At 54.4% G+C, this 19,625-nt stretch overlaps 1 protein-coding gene across 4 annotated transcripts in view; it reads left to right on the top strand.

Moving 5' to 3' along the window:
* The window catches only part of EHMT1 (euchromatic histone lysine methyltransferase 1), a 155,061-nt gene that overhangs the window by 74,261 nt on the left and 61,175 nt on the right, over positions 1 to 19,625 (top strand). Inside the window, exons 2-6 of one of the 4 annotated variants that reach the window (XM_061199515.1) lie at positions 2,986 to 3,052; positions 7,013 to 7,569; positions 14,654 to 14,834; positions 18,203 to 18,336; positions 18,512 to 18,700. In XM_061199515.1, the coding sequence (XP_061055498.1) occupies positions 2,986 to 3,052; positions 7,013 to 7,569; positions 14,654 to 14,834; positions 18,203 to 18,336; positions 18,512 to 18,700 (1,128 nt within the window). Of the gene's footprint in view, positions 1 to 2,985; positions 3,053 to 7,012; positions 7,570 to 14,653; positions 14,835 to 18,178; positions 18,337 to 18,511; positions 18,701 to 19,625 lie in introns of all 4 variants that reach the window. The other 3 variants (XM_061199514.1, XM_061199512.1, XM_061199513.1) reach the window with 3 other exon arrangements.

The following is a 19,625-nucleotide window of genomic DNA, read 5'->3' as shown; positions in this document are numbered from 1 at the left end:
TTGTTTGTTATCCATTCATTTATTTAATGCTGGTGTTAATTCACTGGTTTACCATTCCTGTTCTGTCATTATTCATTTTGATGCTCCAAGTGTCGCAAACTCGGGAGTGGGCATCCCTTGGGTCTGTCCTGCTTCTTGGACGCGCCCTGCCAGCTTTGAGTGCTTCGTTCTCAGGCACAACCCGAGGTTCTAAGCTCCTCTTGTGCCCCCGCCCTGCCTGGAGTGGGTCCTCTCTGCCAGGAGCCTCAGTCTCTCCGTGGAGGTGGCACGTGGGAGCCGAGATTCTGTGCCGGTGCCGCCCAGGGGCCCTCGCACTGCTCAGAGCTTCTGCTGTGCGCACTGCCGTTGGCTTGCGTCTTCTCTGGAGGTTTTCCTCCTCCTGTTGTGTCCCCATATCCCAAGCTCACTCTGGGGTTAGTTGAGGCTCTTCTTGCAAAGCAGAGACTGATGTCACCCATCCACCTTTTACTGTCGGGATTGTCACAGCCCCTGCCTGCGGGAGAGCTGGCAGGGGTTTCAAGTGTCTGCCAGCAGTTCTGTTTGGTTCTGGTTTTGTTAGTGGTTTGGGCTACGTGTTCCACCTGTAATCCTTTCCTGGTTGATGTCGATTTTGTAGGTTGCTGGCCCTTTGGAAAAGGCAACGAAAACCATGTTCCCTCTTGCTAGGTACATATAGGTTCAACTCACAGAGCATCTGGGTTCAGGAGATTTCGTCTTTCTTGCCCTGGTCGTGGGCCGAGCTCACCCGCAGCCTCAGGCTCTGGGCCTTTGGGCTTCCAGACGTGGCACTGGCAGTGCCCACAAGGAGCAGGGTGGCTGCAACACGTGTGGACTGTGCGTCTGGGCTGTTCCAGAGTGCCCCTCAGGCTTGCGCCACACCCAGTCCCCTAGGAAGACCCTGTTTTTCTCTGCCAGACGCTTTCTCAGCCCCTTCCTCACGCCCAGCACTGCCGACAGGTTGGGGACAGGACAGGTTCCCCCCTTTGGACCCTGAGTGCTCATGCTGGCAGGGCAGACAGGCTGGTGGTGTGCCTGGTGGTGGTGGGACCAGTGGGGCCACAAGGCGAGGTCCAGGTGAGGCTGTCTGAGGAGGTGGAGCTTGGCCTGCTGAGGGGTGGCGGGGTCCAGGGGCCAGAGGCTGGCATCAGGGTGTGGGAGGGGGTGCCGAGGGGAGCAGAGGCTGGGCTTTGCCATCCGCGATGAAGGCTTGTTTCTCCTTGATGAGGAGGGATGTGTCAGGTCTGACTCCGTAAGAAAGTACTCCCCTTCTTCTGGGAGGAAGGCTCTGAGGCCTCAAGAGTTTCCCTTAGTGCCTGACACCAAATTCCAGCTTCCTAACTGCAGAAGGGGCAGCAGGGAGTTGGCCAGTGCCAACAGAGCAGGACTGTTTAATCCAGGCCCGTAGATGGTATGAGCACAAGGCCATTGGGAGGGGTTGGAGAAGAGCCCCCAGCTGGCTACCCCTCACCGTTGCAGCCTTGTACCCCTGTTTATAACGTCACAGCACCCCACACTCTCGCTGAAGTTAATGTGTTTGTTTCTTATCCCCTGACTGGAACAGGGCTCTGAGGACTTTTCTGAAAAGGACCACACGTGGCTTTGACCACAGAGGTCTCTGTCACATCTTGTCTGTTATTGTTCACAGGCCTCTGGTGATGTAAAAACCACTGTCAGCTGGCCCTGTGGCCTGGACCCTGCTGTCCACTGAGGCCTCCCCTTGGGCTGGCAGGTGCCTGGCACACGACAGGTGCTCAGGAACGATGGCTGGCCTTCATCCACGTGGCCACGAACACGACTGAGCTCCTCAGCTCCTAGAACAAGGGACCCTGTGTGACCAGCTAGGAGCGGATGTCCACCCAGGTGCCATTGGCTGTGGTCTGGGGGCCAGGACCGGGTAGTGCCAGTGAGACCCTACCCCTGTGTGTGTGCATGCACACGTGCCTCAAAAAACAAGTCCTCTTAGGTCCCCTGAGGAGTTCTCAGGGGCCCCAGGGATCCTCAGCTTACACTTTGAAAACCACTGGGTTTCAAACCACTGGTCAGGCCAGACGTGGAGCCCCGGGAAGGTAGGAGAGTGGAGCCTGGAAGTGGCCGGAGGGAGCTGGCCGTGCTCGTGCCCCTTCTTGGCCCGCAGGCCTGGGGTGGTGGAGTCAGCAGGTGGGGACTTCTGGAGGTGCCAAGGAAGGAGGGCGCCGTGGAGGTGGGGGTCCAGGTGGGGGTGGGCACTGCTCCAGGGAGCCGCCTGACCCCAGTGAAATGAGCAGTGGGAGCCAGGCTCAGGAGGAGTGTTCCCAACATATGTTGTGGTGTCTCTCGAAGAAAACATTCCAGAACGTTACGCAAGCGTTATGGGAGCTAGACCCCTAGACTGTGGATGTCTAAGCGAGATGCCTGGAGGGTCTGCGTCGGCTGCTCCCCCTGTGGACGGGACGCCTGCAGAGACCCCGCTTAAGGGTGTGTTGTGTGTTTCTGTCCGTTCTCTAACCAGACTCTCACATTCCCGGAGGCAAGAAGTTTGTCTTAAAACCATTGCAAGAGGCATCGTGTAATTCACGTCTCTGTATGGTAGACTCAAATATTTAGTGATTCAGGTTTTTATTGAATTTTCTTGATTTATTCATTTCTCTAACTTCTGTAGGTTGTTGGACATTTGAAATACTTAGATGAATTGTTGTCAGCAGCAGAATGCACTTTGAAATAAATTGCAGCATTCCTATAATAGAGAAGACATTTGCAATTTTAGTTATGTAAGCCATGCGTTCTTATTATTAAAAGACTATCCCCCCAATACAGTTGAAGTAGAGGTTTCTCGGGACTGTGGCTGACTGCTGTTCCTCCTCCCGAAGAGACCGTGTCAAGAGCATTTTCCACTGGCTTGCGGTGCCCTGTCCGTCCTGTCCTTGGTGGTTTAGTTTTGGTTTGGATGCGATGCCCACGGACAGGAGTCCTGCTGGCGGAGCCCGGCTGACGTTTATTTCTCTTTAGCAGGCGGTTCCGGCGAAGGGGGAGACCAAGCAGGACTGCGGCCTGGGAGCCGAGCTGCCGAGCGAAGGTAAGGGCGCCCGGGCCCCCTTGCCTGGCCACCCCTCCTCGGCCAGGCCTGCCGTGCGGCCTCCTCCTGTGGGGTCCCAGGCTCATGGTCTCTGGGAGGGTGGAAGCCCTGTGCGTCCTGGTCCTCAGGGCGCCGTGGGGCCAGCAGGGGGGCGGCCGCACCAGGTCTTGGGGCGTGGAAGCCGCCGCGGAGGTGCCAGGAGGTGGAGGGAGGCTGGCGAGGGGCTGGTACATAGGGGAGCTTTTGGAGGGACGGGCCCAGAGTCGGGCTGGGAGGTGCTGGCTCTGGGACAGACCATGACAGGTAAACCCTACTGTCCCACCCAAGCTGCCTGGGGGTGCCAGCCAGGCCCCTTTGGAGAGCAGCGTCCTGGCTGGATACCATGAGGCCGGCGCCTGGGAGCCTCAGATGCTGGTGTCCGCCCGGCCGTGTCTGCACGGGGCCTCCTGTGCGAACAGCAGGGCCGTGCGGACGAGAAGCGTGTCTCAGTGTCGTCCTGCTGGCCGGTGGTGTGGCGCTGTCCCCACTGACGTGGAAGGAAACCCGCCCGCACCGCGCTCCTGCCCCTTGTGACGGTGATCGCCGCCCGGTCCCGGGTGCACACCCGCACCACCGCCCCAGCCTGGTCCCTGGACGATGTCTACCCACCTCTCAGCTGGGTGGGGAGGAGGCTGGCTCGGGGCCAAGGTCAGGCGAGCTTACCCGGGCTGTCAGACGCCCATCCGGCCCTGCATCCTCTGAGGACACACAGACAGTGGCCCGTGGGTGGCGGAGGCCAGTCTGGAGAGGTTGCCGTGTGTGCAGCAGTGGGAGGCGAGGGCCCTGCCTTTCCAGGCACTGCAGGGAGACGGAGGCCTGTGCCCCAGTGTTCCGTGTAGACCTGTGAGCTCGGTGTGGGCGGCCCTGAGCCTCCCAGGACGAGGCCTCGAGTGGCCTGGTGGCAGGGACCACCTTGTGCCCTAGGCCGGCAGCCGCTTTTTGTGTCCTCCCCGAGCTGTGGTGCGGCCCCCACGACGGGAACTGCCGTGGCCCTGCCCCTCCCTGGTGGGCCCACATGCTGCTCTGACACCGTTTCACATCCACGGGGTCCTCTGCTTTTGTGACCGCCCTGTGCACACCCGAGGGTGGCGGTGGGTGAAGGCAGAGTATGGGCCCCCAGCTCGGGGCTGATGGCAGGGCAGCCTTGCTTGAGAGAAGGGACCCAGCAGCCCAGGCCACAGGGCAGGACCGTCTTACCTGTGAGTGTGTCACTTAGCGTGTGACCAAAATGCTTCAGGTTCTAGTAGAGCTGTTGGGGCTCAGGGAGCTGGGTGGGGTGGGGGTTGGGCAGCTGCCTGGCTGGCTTCCCAGGGCTGTTTCCAGCCTTACCCCCTCTCTCCCTGGGGCATCTTCTCCAGACGGCCCAGCTTGGACGGAAGGCCGTGGCCCTGCCCTGCTTTCCGCCCTCGCCCTGCACCTCAGGGTGCCTCATCCGGCCCTCCGGCCCCTCTCTGCTGCACCCCGGCTGGCCCTGGGGCGCTTACCTCCCGGAGCTGCCCCGCACACTGTCCTGCCTGCCCCTTTGCTCACGGTGGTGGGACCTCTGAAGACCTGCCTCAGCGTTTTCCTTCTGGTGCTGTCCTCCTCCCCGTTCCTTGAAATGTTCCCTTCCTTGGGCTCCCACCCTGTCTGCCCTCCTGGGCCCTTTTCTAAAAGAAGTTGTGGATGAGTGATGCCAGGTGCCAGTCTCCTCTGCACACGGCCCCTGAGCCCAGGCCTGGGCCCTCCTTTCGAGGAACCTCCAGACTGATTCCTGCAGCAGCTGCACCACGTCCATTCCCACCAGCAGCGAGGGTGGCTCCTGACAACACTCACTGGCACCTTCTTTTTGGTTACAGCTGTCCTAGTGGGTGCGAAGTGGTATCTCATCATGGTTTTGATGTGTATTTCCTTGCTGGCTGGCGATGCTGAGCATTTTTTTCGTGTGCTTATTAGCCATTTGTGCATCTTCTTTGGAGAAATGTCAATTCAGATCCTTTGCCCATTTTTAAAATTGGTTATTGATTTTTATTAATGCATTGTCAGAGGTTTTTAAAAATATATTTTAGGTACAAGTTCCTTATCAGATGTGTGATTTGCAAATACTCTCTTCCAATCTATGGGTTGTCTTTTCACTTTCTTGATGGTATCCTTTGAAGCACAAAATAAAGTCCAACTTATCTGTTTTTCTTTGGTTGCTTGTGGTTTTGTTATAGCATCTAAGAAACCATTGCTTCATAGATCATAAAGATTTATGCCTGTGTTTTCTTCTTATAGTTAGATCTTGGAAACGTTTTCAGTTAATTTTTGTATATGGTGTGAGGTAAGGGTCCAACTTTATTCTTTTGCAAGTTGAGATGCATTTGTCCTAGGAGCTTGCCTTTCTGAGCAGCTGTCAGCGTCTGGCCCCCGGGCGGCTGTGCTCGACGCCCCATGACTATCCACGTCCCCGTCCTCCTTTGTGTTGGGAGAGGCCCACTTCCCCTTCCTTCACTGTGCTTTTTCACGATTTACTTTGCTGTTTGTGAAAATTTATTTTCCCTGCACATTTTAGAATAAGGTTATGGAGTTCCTCAATACACTGATTGGAATTTTGATTAGGGTATCATGGAACTTAAAGAGTCAATTTGAGGCGACTTGCATCTTTGTATTTTTGCCATCACATTCAAGGTTGTGAGATATTTCTATTAAAATTTTTTTTCTCTGCAGAGACTTTGCATGATCTTGGTTAAAGTTTTATATCCTTTATGGTTTTCCTGCTTTTTTGTGAATACTGTTTTATTTTTTTTCTTATGTTTTCTCAAAAGTTAAGTTCGGCATAGAAAAATGCCTTTGGTTTTTGTACTTGATTTCAGATTTGGCAGCCTTGCTGCACTCGTGTTTGACTTGCTGACGGACCAGGTGTGCAGGAGAGCCCAACCCTTGTCGCCAGGCCTTGCTCCTCATTTCTCTCTCCCGTGGGGTCATCTGGGACCCCACTCTTGTGTGAACCTTTGTGGTGTTAATGGATGTCCTGATGTTTCTGATCTTACACGGAATTCATGCAACATTTCTGAATAAGTGTATCTTTGCTGCAGATTGGCATGCGGCCCTCTCCAAGTTGAGTAGGTTTTCACCTATTCTGTTTTGCCAAGGGTTTAAAAAAAAATTAATAGCTGTTTATTCATTCAGACAGTACATACTGCACTCGTGTTTCTGTGCTCAGGGTACAGTAGTGAACGTGGACCTCTCCTTCCAGGGCCCAGTACAGTCGTGATGGAGTCATGGCAGGTGATGTGCTGTAAACAGGGGTACAGGGGTGAGGGGTGGTGGGGTCTTGGACGTGACCACAGCCCCTCTGCACCCAGCGCTGTAACCGTGAGCTTTCTACTGGGGTCTGTAGTGAGGCTCCACGTGTGTCGATCTGCTGATGGGAAGTGTGTTTCTTGTTTATCAAGTTGTGGAGGAGATGCGCTTCAGAGACCAGGGGTTTGTAACGAGGCTTCTGGCTGACAGACTGAAAACTCGCCCTGTTTTCTTTAGGTCTGTTTTTGGGAAGCTGCTCCCGAGGCCTTGTTTCCTGTCTCTGAATCCTACCCAGTTTTGTTTTCCAGTGGTGAATTTGTTACTGGAGGATATGTAAATCCTGCATAATGTGTTTGAAGTCTTTTAAGAATTCACTGGAGGAGCGGGGTGTTTGTTTCAAGGACCACGCCCCGCCCACACCTCGCTAGGGGCGGGGCACAGACTGCCCTTCCGGGGATGGGGTCATTCCCCCCTTAACTGACTCACTGTCGAGACAGTGTCTGCGACATACTTTGTATTTAATCCGTTTGAACTCAAACGTTTGTCTATGAAATAAAGTGGTTTTTCTTCAGACAGTTTTGTGTAAGCAGGGCAGTGGGGGCTCTCGTGTTGGGGTCGCAGGCGGGGCAGCCACTGACTCTTCTCCTCTGTCCGCAGGGTCACCTATGGCTGCTGATGAAGGCTCGGCAGAGCAGCAGGGAGGGGAGGCCCATGTGGCTGCAGACGGGGAAACCAACGGGTCCTGCGACAAGAGCGATGCCAACGGCCACCCGGCCGCTGTGAAGCACACTCAGGAAAGCACGAGAGTCAGCCCGCAGGAAGGAGCCGGTCCGGTGGCCCGGATAGCGGAAAATGGGATTTTGGACAGAGACGCTGAGGTGGGGAAGCAGAACCACATCCGAGCCGACGGCTTCACTCAGACTCCCGTCGTCGGGAGCAACGGCTACTTCCTCGGCAAGGCCCCCCTGTCTGAGCCACCGCTGCGGGTGGCTGGCGCCCTGGCCTCCTCCCTGCCCGGTCACGCCGCGAAGACCCTCCCTGGCGGGGCTGGCAAAGGGAGGACTCCTGGCGCTTTTCCCCAGCCGCCGGCCACCATGCCAGCCAAGCCCGGGGAAGGCAGCAAGGACACAGAGGACAAGAAGGCCCCGGCCCCGGGCGCTGACGTCAAGGTCCACAGGGCTCGGAAGACCATGCCGAAGTCCATCCCGGGCCTGGTAACACGTCCCTGTCGGGGTGGGGCCGCTCTCCTGTCTGTCTCCTCTTTTGTTTCGTGTGCGGATGGCAAGTGGATTTCTGTGCGTGGAGGGGAGAGGCCGGGAAGTGGTGGGGTCGTCAGCCACGGTTGCCTGCGGGCCTTGCAGGGTTCCCGAGGGTGACCCGTCAGCCTGCTTTCTGGGCTTCTCCTCATAGGTGCCTGGGCTCACCGGGAGCTCCTCGTCCGCTTTGGGGAGTTACTGGCTTGGGAGACTCAGCACCCGCCTGTCTCTCTGGGGAGTGAGTAGGCGGGAGGGCGGCTGGGGCCTGGGAGTGATGCGCTACAGACACAGGGCGTGGTTTGCTCCCCGCTTCCTGCATGAAGTCCGGGTGTGCAGTCAGACGCCTGGCATTGCTTGTGCTGGCGCTGCTGGTACGGGTCGGACCCTTCCCCAGGGGCCCCGCGGCCTGACCCGTGTGTTTCTCCAGCTCTAGAAGGTCCTGCACGGCTTCCCTCCCTGGAGCTCCCCTCTTCTCCAGCTTCCTCATTTGTTCCCCAGCACTTCGGTCTTGCTGGTCATTCCACATGTTGATGTTTTCAGTTTGACAGTTATATTTTTCATATCCAGTGTCTCGGATTAGTTTTTTAAGAATACCTGCGTTCTTAGTTACATCTTTGTCTTATCCTTCAAAAGACAGTTATAACCCTTGCATGGTCTTGGTTACAACTCCTGTCTCCTCATGTGGGGGTCTGTCTGGCCTTGGCACCTCTTGTTCGGGTGATTTTTCCCCTGAAATGGCTTTCCACCAGGAGTGTGCTCATCTTTGTTTCTGTGCTTCCCTGTTGCCTGGCTGTCGCCTGCCTGCTGTGACTGGGGAGCCGGGGGGGTGCTGGAAGCTGGGCCGCGGCCCACTGCCCACGCAGCGTGGGGCCCCTGACGCCCCCAGCCCGGCCAGCCCTGGCCTGACTTCTGCCTTTCGTAGTATTTTTATGTACGTGCTGAAACTTAAACATTTTAATAAGTATTCACAGGAAGCTGCACAGATAGTACGGAGGAAGCCCATGTCCCCTCCAGCCGGTTTCCCCCAGGGTACCACGGTGTGGGTTTACGTGCCCACCCAGCACTGCGAGCCTCCCTCTGTGGTCACCCCGGCCGTCCCTGACCCTGTCCCCCGTCTCTGGAGGTGTGTTGTTTCAGGTGTTCTGAAACGCGGGATGGCAGAGTTCGGGGGCTTTCTTCCCTCACTCCGCACCCCTGACCCCACCCAGGCTATGTCTGCAGGGCCCTCCTTTGCGTGTCGACAAGTTTTGCGTGTGTAACCGCTCGCCCATCGAGGGACATTTGGGGGTTTTCAGTTTTGGGGTGTTCCATTAAAGCTACTCTGGACATTCATGTACACATTTTTGTTTGGATGAAAGTTTTCGTTTCTCTGGGTAAAATATCCAGGAGCCCAATTGCAAGGTTATGTGGTAATTGGATATTTAGTTTTATAAGTAACTGCCAAACTGCACTGCACAGACTGCTACATTTTATGTCCCTGCATCCTCGAGAGGGGTGTTTGGTGTTGCCTCTTCTCTGTCATAGCTGTGATTCCTTGTCGTGGTTTTAGTTTGAACCTCCCTAATGACTGATGGTGTTGAACAACTTTTCATGTGCTTGTTTGCCATCTGTATGTCCTTTTTGGTGAAATGTCTTTCATATCTTTTGCCCACTTTACAATTAAATATTTTGGGAGCTTTGAGAGTTTTGGATATGGACCGTTGTCAAGTGTTGGTTTGCAGATGTTTTCACTCGGTCTGTAGCTGGTCTTCATCCTTTCGCTACTGAAGACCCTATGGCTTTTCTTAAAGCACAAGTTCTTCATTTTGATGAAGTCCGGCTTACACAGTTTTTTTCTTTTAAGGCTGTGCTTTTGGTGTCATGACTAAGAACTCTTCACCCAGCCCTAGATCCTGAAGATTTTCTCTAATTTTCATAGTTTTTTAGTTTTATGTGAACTTTAAATATATGACCTGTTGTGAATTAATTTTTGTATTAGATTTGAGGCTCAGGGTGAAGTTCATTTATTTATTTACCTACCATTTTTTGGCCCAGCATTATCGATTTTAAAATGCATGTCAGACAACATTATTTATTTATCTCCTCAAAATTATACTCTTATTCCATCCCCACTTCTAGAATTTTATTCTAATGTATTTTTATTCTTAAACATTTTTTTATATCCCTCTAGGGGATAAAAAAAAAAGCAATCTGAAATTTAATTTCAAGAAATATCTCTGACCATAAGGTTTATCCGAGGGTTAGCTTTGTTCTGGATGGAGTTATTGTAATTAGTAGTAGCATGCAGTCAATTGCAACACATATTTTGTTGGATATTACTGAGCACTCTCAGGCTGGTCCCTTGTAGCGAAAGAAAAGGGAAGGATTTTGAGACTTTGGAACCTGATTTCCTGAAGACCAAGCCCATCTGCTCCACACCCTGGAAACTTCATCTGCTCCTGGGACCCCTGCCGGAGGAGGGGATTGGAGACGTGGAGATTGGGTGCCCGCCCTGCCTGGCTCCCGGCCCAGGTCCAGACCCGGCCTCTCCTGCCCTCTGGCTTCTCTTCTCCCCAGACCCAGTTTAGTCTTGTTTGGTTTTCTTCGGAAAGCATGTTTTATTGAAAATTGCGTTTTGAAAACAGTCATCCCAATGATAGAAAGAGTGTTACATGCTTATGGCAAGAAATCCATTGTCCTTTAAGAGTTTAAAAATGCAGGGGTTTTCACAGCCTGGTGGCCTCGCATCCCCAGGCGGGGCAGGGCCAGTTTGCCTCTCGGACCGAGTGTCTGTGCCGTCAGAAGGCGCCGACACAGGGTTAGACTCAGCCACTGTTCACGCAAAGGAAGTGAGAACTTCTGGAAGGAGACCCTTTTATCCCGCATTGGCACGCCAGTGTAGACCCGTCTCCCTAACTGAATTGTGCTCATTCCTGGAGGTGCCGCACGGGGACCTCCGGCTCCTCCTTGGGTGGCTGTGTCCCCGCGCTCTCCCTGGCTCCTTCCACACGGCCCCCCAGTAGTCCCTGGGTTCTGGAGAGAAGATGGAGAGAAGATGCGGGCCTGGCTGGGTACTCTTGGTCCGGGTGGGGTGGGTCCTCGTGCAGCTGGGGTGCGGGTGGGTGTTTGCTGCACCCGGAAGAGGGGGCACCGGGCTGTGAGGACTCGCCCCGGTTGGGCCAGGCCCGACAGTGGCCGGGGCAAGGAGGGGAGAGCCGCTGAGCAGAGCGAGCGCGTGGGGGGGGGAGGCCGGCGGGGGCCAGACGCGGTTGCCCTCAGGCGTCTCGGTCACACGCTGTGACCCGGGCGCGTGGCAGGTAGGTGTTGGCGCAGGTCCTCTCTGCACGTGGGTGACCGGCTGGGGCTCTGCGGTGCCCCGCCGGGAGGTCAGATGCCAGCTCCTCCACCTCGGTGGGTTTGCTTTGTCAGATGATAGAGCCCTAACAAAATTTAGAGTCTTCACTCAAGTTCAGCAGTTCTTAATTTTGTTTTTTAGATTTTCAAAAATAATACCTTGAATCAAAGAATGGATTTTGTACCCGAGTGAGAACGAGCCTCATGTGGCTGTTTCCTTCTCAGATTTAGCTTCTGCCTTCATCCATGTATCCTTTAAACTCCTGTGTCACGTCTGTCTTGCAAGCGCTGGTTGAGGTGGTAGCTGGCGTGGTCTGTGAGGTCGTTGGTGGGAGGAGTGAGGGAGCGGTCGTGTCAAAGCAGTGACCTCCTTGAGACAAAGCTTGCATATTTGAGAAGGACTGGAGAATTGACGCAGCTAACAGGTTACCTTTACCAGGACTGTCTGTGCCAGGGCACGTTAGCGGTGGAGGCCACGGAGGAGGCCTCGGCCTGCGCTGTGTGAGGAGGAGCTGCGTGCGGGGCCCAGGCGGGGAGCCTGGCAGAGGAGCCAGAGGGCTGAGCGTGGGTCCCACTGGGAGAAGCCGAGTCCAGGGCCGCCCCTGGCAGGCCTGTTGGCATCTCCCCGGTGTCGACTCCTGGAGATGCGGACGCTGCATTAAAATACGCATAACATAGAATTTACCGTTCTAACCGTTTTTGAGTATCCAGCTCTGGGGCATTAAGCACATTCACGTTGCTGTGCGGCCGTCACCACCGTTCTCCCCAGGACTTTCTCGTCTCCCCAGACTGACGCTCTGTCCCCATGAAACCCTCACTCCCCTTCCCCACCCCCAGCCCCGGCCCCGACATCTGCTTTCTGTCTCGGATTGACTACGCTTGGTCACTCATATGAGGATTTGTCCTTTTGTGTCTGGCCTGTTTCACTCCGCACAATGTCCTCGAGACAATGTAGCCTGTGTCAAAACTTCCTTCCTTTTTAAGGCCGGATAATATTCCATTGCATGCGTGTACATATACACACATGTACATTTGGTTTATCCATCATCCATCAGTGGGCACTTGGGTTGCCTCCACCCCTTGTCTGTCGTGAATGGTGCTGCTGTGAACACAGTTGTACAAAGAGCTCTTCGAGTCCCTGCTTTTGATTCTTCAGAGCGTGTGCCCCGGAGTGGAACTGCAGGATCATGGGATAATTCTGTTTACTTTTTGAGGAAGCTCCACAGTGTTATCCACAGCATCTGCGCCATTTTACCTTCCCCCCAGCAGTGCACAGAGGTCCCAGTGTCTCCATACCTTCACCAACACTTGTTTTCTGTTTGTTTGATAGTAGCCATCCCAGGAGTGTGAGGTGGTCTCATTGCGGTTTTGAGTTGCATTTTCCTGATGATCAGTGATGTTAAGCATCTTTTCATGGGCTTTTTGGCCATTTGTATGTTTTCTTTGGAGAAATATCTATTCAGATGCTTTACCCATTTTTAAATTGGGCCTTTTTTTGTTGTTGAGCTGTAGAGTTCTTTATATATTCTATGTATGATTCCTTTATCGGATATGTGATTTGCAAATATTTTCTCCCATTCTATAGGTTGCCATTTCATTCTACTGATTTTGTCCTTTGATGCATAGAAATTAAAAAAATTTTTAATGGACGTATAATTGACTTACAATATATTAGTTTCAGGTATACAGCATAGTGATTCAATATCTTTATATATTACAGAAGGATCACCAGGAATAGTCTGGTTACCATCTGTCACCATTCAAAGTTATTACAATATTGTTGGCTATATTCTCCATGCTGTGTGTTACATCCCCATGATTTACTTATTATATAACTGGTGGTTTGTACTTTTTAATCCCCTTCTCCTGTTTCGTCTGTCCTCCCCCACCTCTCTACCCGCTGTTTATTCTCTGTATTTATGAGTGTTTCTGTTTTGTTATGTTTGTTCATTTGTTTTGCTTTTTAGATTCCACATATAAGTGAAATCATGGTGTTCGTCTTTTTCTCTGACTTATTTCATTTAGTGTAGTACCTCTGGATCCATCCGTATTGTCACAACCAGCAAGGTTTCATTCTTTTTTATGACTGAGTAATATTCCATTGTGTGTGTGTATAAATACACCACATCTTCTTTATCCACTTGTCTGTTGACAGGCATTTAGGTTGCTTCCACATCTTGGCTATCATAAATAGTGCTACAGTGAACATAGGGGTGCATTTATCTTTTTGAACTATTGTTTTTGTATTCTTTGGATAAATACCCAGGAGTGGAATTGCTGGATCATATAGTAGTTCTATTTTTAGCTTTTTGAGGAACCTCCATAGTGGCTGCACCAGTTTGCATTCCCACCAGCAGTGCACTAGGGTTCTATTTTCTCCACACCCTCTCCAACATTTGTTATTTGTGGTCTTTTTGATGATAGCCATTCTTACAGGCGTGAGGTGATATCTCATTGTGGTTTTGATTTATAAGAAATTTTTTATTTTTTTATTTTTGGTTGCGTTGAGTCTTCGTTCTTGCGTGCGGGCTTTCTCTAGTTGCAGTGAGCTGGGGTTACTCTTTGTTGCAGTGCACGGGCTTCTCACTGCAGTGGCTTCTCTTGTTGTGGAGCACGGGCTCTAGGCGCGCGGGCTTCAGTAGTTGTGGCTCGCAGGCTCTGGAACGCAGGCTCAGAAGTTGTGGTGCATAGGCTTAGTTGCTCTGCGGCATGTGGGATCTTCCCGGACCAGGGCTTGAACCTGTGTCCCCTGCATTGGCAGGTGATTCTTAACCATTGCACCACCAGGGAAGTCCCTATAAGAAATTTTTAATTTTAATAAAGTCTAATTTATCTTTTTTCTTTTGTTGCCTGTGCTTTTGTTGTAATATCCAAGGATTCATTGCCAAATCCAATGTCATGAAGCTTCCCCCCTGTTTTCTTCTAAGAGTTTCACAATTTTAGGTCTTTGATCTCTTCTGAGTTAATCTCTGTCAGTGGTATAAGGTGAAGGTCCACCTCCATCCTTTTGCAGGTGACTGTCCAGTATCCCTGCCCCGTATATTGAAGGATCACACCTACTTTGTGCACAACGAAATGTGGTTCAGTGGAATCGGGTTTGAGATCAGACTGTCTCAAGGCTGTAGGTGACTCTGGGGAAGCAAGTGGTGGGGCGGGGGCTGAGTGGTGTCTGGAGCAAAGGCAGGGCTGTTGGTCGGTGCCAGGGGGTTGGCGTCCACATCACAGGACCACAGGTTGTGGTCTCAGAGGGCTAAGGCCGAGACACTGAGGAAATGGGTAAAACTGAGCAAAAGCGTCTTAAAGGTGTAACATGATGATCTGTCGTGGCGTGAAAACCACTTGGGGGATGTGCACTGTGTAGCCGTGATCACCTGGAATGTGCCCCGTCTGGGTATTTTCAAACGTAGTCATAGTTTATTACCTAAATCACAGGCTGGCTGGCTTTCTGTAAAGGCCCAGGTGGGAGACGGTCCCGGTTCTGGGTGCCGCACGTGTCACAGCCGCTGCTACTTCCCTGCAGAAACGCAGACTCTGTTCTTGGCCTGTGACGCCGACCTGCGCCTGTCACAGGCGCTCTGGTGGCAGCGGGTTTCCGCGCTCTCCCGTCTCTCCTCAGCGCACATCTCTCGGGGAGGGGTTTGGTGGGAGAGGCACGCTGTTTCATCGCCGCCTGCCTGTGCGTCATTGTCGCGTTGTCTTTGTTTTGAAGCATGCGGCCGGTAAGGACCCCAGGGAAGGCCGGGACGCCCGCGACCATGAGGAGCCGAAAGAGGAGTTGAGCAGAAGCGCCTCAGAGTTTGGACGACAGCAGCTTTTACCCCCCTTCCCGCCCCTTCACCAGTCGCTACCTCAAAACCAGTGCTACGTGGCCACCACGAAGGCACAGACAGGTAAAGGGAACCTGCCGCCGCCTCGCTCTCGGGTGTGTCCCGAGCCTGCACTGCAGAGAACGCGGTCCCCGCTCCACCCTCACCCGGTGCTGCGTCGCGTCCTCCGCTTGTTTTCAACTTCCAGATGAAGATCGTTTTCATTCCGACAAGTCTGCGGCCTTGGTCTGATTGGGTGGAGGGCTCTGGATTTGAGGAGTCTCCCAGCTCTTGGATTCAGTGCTGCAGGGGCTTCGCGGTTCAGGTGCGGGTGGCTGTGGGGTGGCTCCCTCCCACCCCGAGCCACCTCTCCTCACGCTCACCTGGGGGTGTGGAGGAGCATCGGGTGCCTTGTGGGGCCTTTTGCAGGAGGTGGGGGCTGGTGAGCGGCCCCCAGGGAGGCTGCCGTGGCAGGCGTGCCCGTAGAACCTGCTTCCCCTGCAGACCCCTCCGGTGCAGACAGGCCTCTCCGCCAGGCCCGGCTCACATCGCTGAGGACTCACAGACAAGGGGGAGGCGGCCCCCCAGGCGCTGCCCTGGGGTGGTCATGTGCTGGTTGGGGCCTATCTTCCTCAGGACTTTTAGAACACTTGTTGCTTATCAGTAATTTCAGACCAGAGGTTCTGCAGAGGATGTCTGTGGCCTCCCCCGTCCCCCTCCGCCCATTCTACCACGTGCACAGTCGCGTGTCCTTCTCCCACCCAGCGTGTAACGTTTGCTTCTGAACGTGCGTGGATGTTGCAGACATGAGGCCCTGGGCGCGTCCGTGTTGTGCGTGGCGCCCTCTCGGGCAGTCGCTGTAGTGTCAGAGCCTGGAAGGGCCCCCCGTGTGACGCGTCGTCCAGGCCTCAGGCCCCACTCGCCTTTGCCAGTCAGTCGTCCCAGGAGGCATTTCTGTCCGGCTTCCTGCAGTCCCTTAGTGTGCCTCTTGACATCTGGAGCGTCCCCATGGGGTCGCTGCTGTCTTCCCGGGTCAGGCTCGGGTCACTGCTGTCCCCGAGGGGCGTGTGTCCTTGCTGCGTCCCCCGGGAGTGGGGTGTGGGTGTTGGTCCTGCTGCGGCAGGGCTGGGTCTACAGGTCCTTGGGCCGTCGTCCTTTGTGTCTTTGGAGGCGGGGCTTAGAGGGTTGCACGGTCCCACCTGGCAGCTTGAGCATCTAGGGACCCACTCCCAGACTGATCGTCCCAGGATGGCTTCCAATTCCATCGCCCCCTCCTTACTTCCTAGTGGCGCTTCTGCTGGAATGAAGGGCCTCCCCTTTCCAGCCTTGCCTCTGTCTCAACTCATGGATCCTTATGTGAGTCTCTGGGCTCCAGTCCGTCACCGTCATGTTCACATTGTCCCGGGTTTGCCCGTCAGGCTGGCTCCTGAGTCCTCCGATGTGACCCCATCACTTTGTGAGGACTTCCTGGCTACACCAGGTGGACCCAGCCCGTCTTGTCCTTCCCCAGTCCTGGGACCAGCCGTGTCTCCAAGGAGCCCTTGTTCTGTTTGTTGGAGCGCGGTGGTTGGTTAGAAAACACTGTCAGTCTGTCTCCCCACCACCTGCAACTTTTGGTCTATTTCAACTCAGTATTATTTGTTGCAGAGAGTTAAAGCTGGACAGAGTTGCATGTCTCTGTGGAATTACACGCATGTGTGTAGGACTTGGCGAGGTATGTCAGGAGTCGGTACTTCTGTTAAAAAGTTAAGATTGGGGAATTCCCTGGCAGTCCAGTGGTTAGGACTCCATGGGTGTGGGTTCAGTCCCTTGTCAGGGAACTAAGATCCTGCAAGCTGCAAGGATCTTTTATCTTAATAAAAGTTAAGATTGTTCCTATTTTAGCTTTATTATTTCCTTATCTGTTCAATCCAAGTTTTCTAAAGAGAAGTGCTGAGTGTGTTTAGCAGTTTCCCACTTGGGTCCTTCTCTGCCTTTGTTTCCTTATCTGAGGGCCGGAGACGGGCCGCGGGCTCAGGACAGTGTGAATGGCCTGGTGCCTGGCGCTCCTGCAGCAGCTGCCCGGCTCGCTCCCTAGGGAGGCGGCAGGCCCCTCTTGCTGTGCCTGCAGCGTCCCCGTCCCGTCCCCCACCCCCCCACCCCCCACTCCCCCCACGGGAGCAGGGGCCCGTGGGGATGTGGCCCTGTGTGATGGCGTCCCTGCGGACCGGAAGGGCCTGCCTCGTTCTTCAAACCTTCCTCCTCCCCCCTTCCCCTGGCTGGCGCATTACGCTATCACAGGAAGTGCACGCTTTCGGGCCATCTCTTCTTGTCCGTATTTTAAGTCACTGTGGTGACAACCCCGCCCCGGAGGGCCTGCTCTTGCTGTCCTGCTGCGGTGCCCTGCTGCGGCGCGAGCCGAGCCGAGACGGCAGATTTGCACAGAGCTCACAACTCACCCGCCTCCTCCTTGGGGGGCACGCACCTCTGCCGGCTCACCTGTGCTCCGTTCAGCGCGTGGACAGACGGCGTTTCCACGTCAACATGTGCGGCCCGTGTGGCGATTGTCCTCAGTGTCCTGGCGTCGCCACGCACCTGCGAGGGGCTGTCAGCCTGACCCCCGGCGCCCATGGCTGACGTGCGTCCTTTCTCCCCGTATCCCTTCTCTGCATTTTGTAGAAATAAAACGTAAGGTATTTCTTTCAGCCCTTTCGTGGAGTTCCTCCGTGTTAAAGCAGTGGTTTTCAGATTTTTTTTTTCATACCCTGGAACTTTTTACAAAAATAAAACATCACAGAGACCCTCATTCTGTCAAAGCAGTAAACCTGGGGCTGCTTTGCCCAGAACAGCGTCAGGGGCCACGAGCCCCCAAGCCCCGGCTCGGTGCCCCCTCCACTGCTGTGCTTGTCAGGAGACCTTGCTCCCAGGCCTCTCCTTCCCTGGCCCTTGTGCAGGGATAGCTTGCCGGGCCGTTGTTTCCAGTATTCTTCCCTTCGGTCTGTGAAGTGCTGAGCGAGGACGGAGGGTCCAGGTGACAGTGGTGTAAGGCCACTCTTCAGTGGCTGCACGTCAGAGGTGGACCCTCTGGACACACGAGCAGGAGGGCGTCTGGAGGAGGCCCTTCCTTCTCAGCCCCTCGGAGAGCCCTGCTCAGAGGCTGTCCCAGGTGCTCCAGGGCCTGCTCCTGACGGCTTGTGGGTCTCCCGGTGTTGTGCTGCCTGCTCGGGAGGGGGTGCTCACGTTTGCCCTCTGTACAGCTCGGTGTCTCCTTGTGAACAAATCCTGTATCTGTGGCGGGTTTTCAGCTTTCTCTGTGCAACTTAAGACGCTGTTGTGGGTGCTGATGATTTCGGTGATCAGAGTTTGTGAACTGTCACCTACCTTTAAAAACATTTGAACGGCATTTCTTTTCTTCTCTCGTCCCCTTTTGACTTTTTTTTTTTTTTTAGCTTGCTTGCCTTTTGTTTTAGCAGCTGCAGTATCTCGGAAGAAAAAACGAAGAATGGGAACCTATAGCCTGGTTCCTAAGAAAAAGACCAAAGTGTTAAAACAGAGGACGGTGATTGAGATGTTTAAGAGCATAACTCATTCCACGGTGGGCTCCAAGGTAAGGCTGCGGGCCCGGCCGCGGGGGCTGCCCTCCGTCTCTGCTCCAGGGTGGCCCCCGCCCGCCCCAGGCTCTCGTCCTCCGGCACAGTCGCCACCCCCTCCCCCGCCCCGCCCCGTGGGCCTTGCCCGGATGAGCTAGTGGGGTCCTGACGTGGGCTTCTGCCGTGTTGCAGGGCGAGAAGGACCTCGGTGACGGCTCCCTCCACGTGAACGGGGAGAGCCTGGACTTGGACTCGGAGGAGGACGACTCGGAGGAGCTGGAGGAGGATGAGGACCAGGGAGCCCAGCCGGCCGCCGTGTTCCCTGCCGAGGACAGCAGGGCCTCCAAGGACGGCGCCCTGGAGCCCGACCGCACCCAGAAGGTGGGCGGGACGCACACCGCAGACCTCGGTCCTGGCGGGGGCGGGGGTGGCCTCTGGGCGCTTCTGGGCCTTAATAAAGCCCCCTGTTTACTTCTGGCTGGGATTCTTGTATTTTATTTCTCTTGAATTTTTAGATAGTTTATTTTCATCAGAGAAGTGTTTGTCTTCCTGTGCAGCATTCATGGAAGTAAAGGGCTTGAGCATTGTTAGGCTTGGGAGTGACAGGAATAATACCATTAATAACCCAAACTGCTAACCGTGGCTGACCGAGTGCCAGTACGGCTTGCCCTTGGCCTTGGCACGGTGTCCCAGGCACCCGGCACAGGTGTGGTCCTCCTGCAGGTGAGGCCTCTGTCCTCCCAGTGGGGTGAGCGCCCAGGGCTGCTGACAGGCCCGTGGGGTGGTACGTGCGCTGGCGTGTCCTCGTTATGGACGCTTCATCCGTGTCCACCCAGGACGAGCTCGGGGGTGGCGGTGTGGTGGCCCTGAAGGCGTGGCAGCGTCTGGGGGTGGTGATGCCTTATCTTGGCTCTCTGTGCACCAGTGCCAAACAGGAATACGGAGACAGAGTTTTGGAGGAAAAGAAATAATAGCTTTATTCTTTGCCAGGCAAAAAGGGAACACAGCAGGCTAGGGCCTCAAGAGCTGTGCCCCCCCTCCCTGGGGAATCAGGAGAGGTCTTATAGGTGGAACTCACAGTCTGGGGTAGGTGATAAGGATCAAAGCAATGAAGGTCTTGAATTTTTCTTCTTCTTGCATTATTTCAAAACAGTCACTGCTGGTGTCAGGCGGCCCGGTAATTGGGTCCGTTTGTTATCGGCTGGGTTATCGGCTGCGACCTTCTTTCTGAAATGCAGAACGCTACAAGGGGTGATTTGCTACAGGGGAGTGCAGGATGTAATTCACATAGTGTCAGAGAGTTTTA

The sequence above is a fragment of the Eubalaena glacialis genome, chromosome 9 (genome assembly GCF_028564815.1).
Source record: "Eubalaena glacialis isolate mEubGla1 chromosome 9, mEubGla1.1.hap2.+ XY, whole genome shotgun sequence".
Taxonomy (NCBI): Eukaryota; Metazoa; Chordata; class Mammalia; order Artiodactyla; family Balaenidae; genus Eubalaena; species Eubalaena glacialis.
Note: the sequence above shows the minus strand (reverse complement) of the source record. Positions and strands in the feature narration are given on the sequence as shown.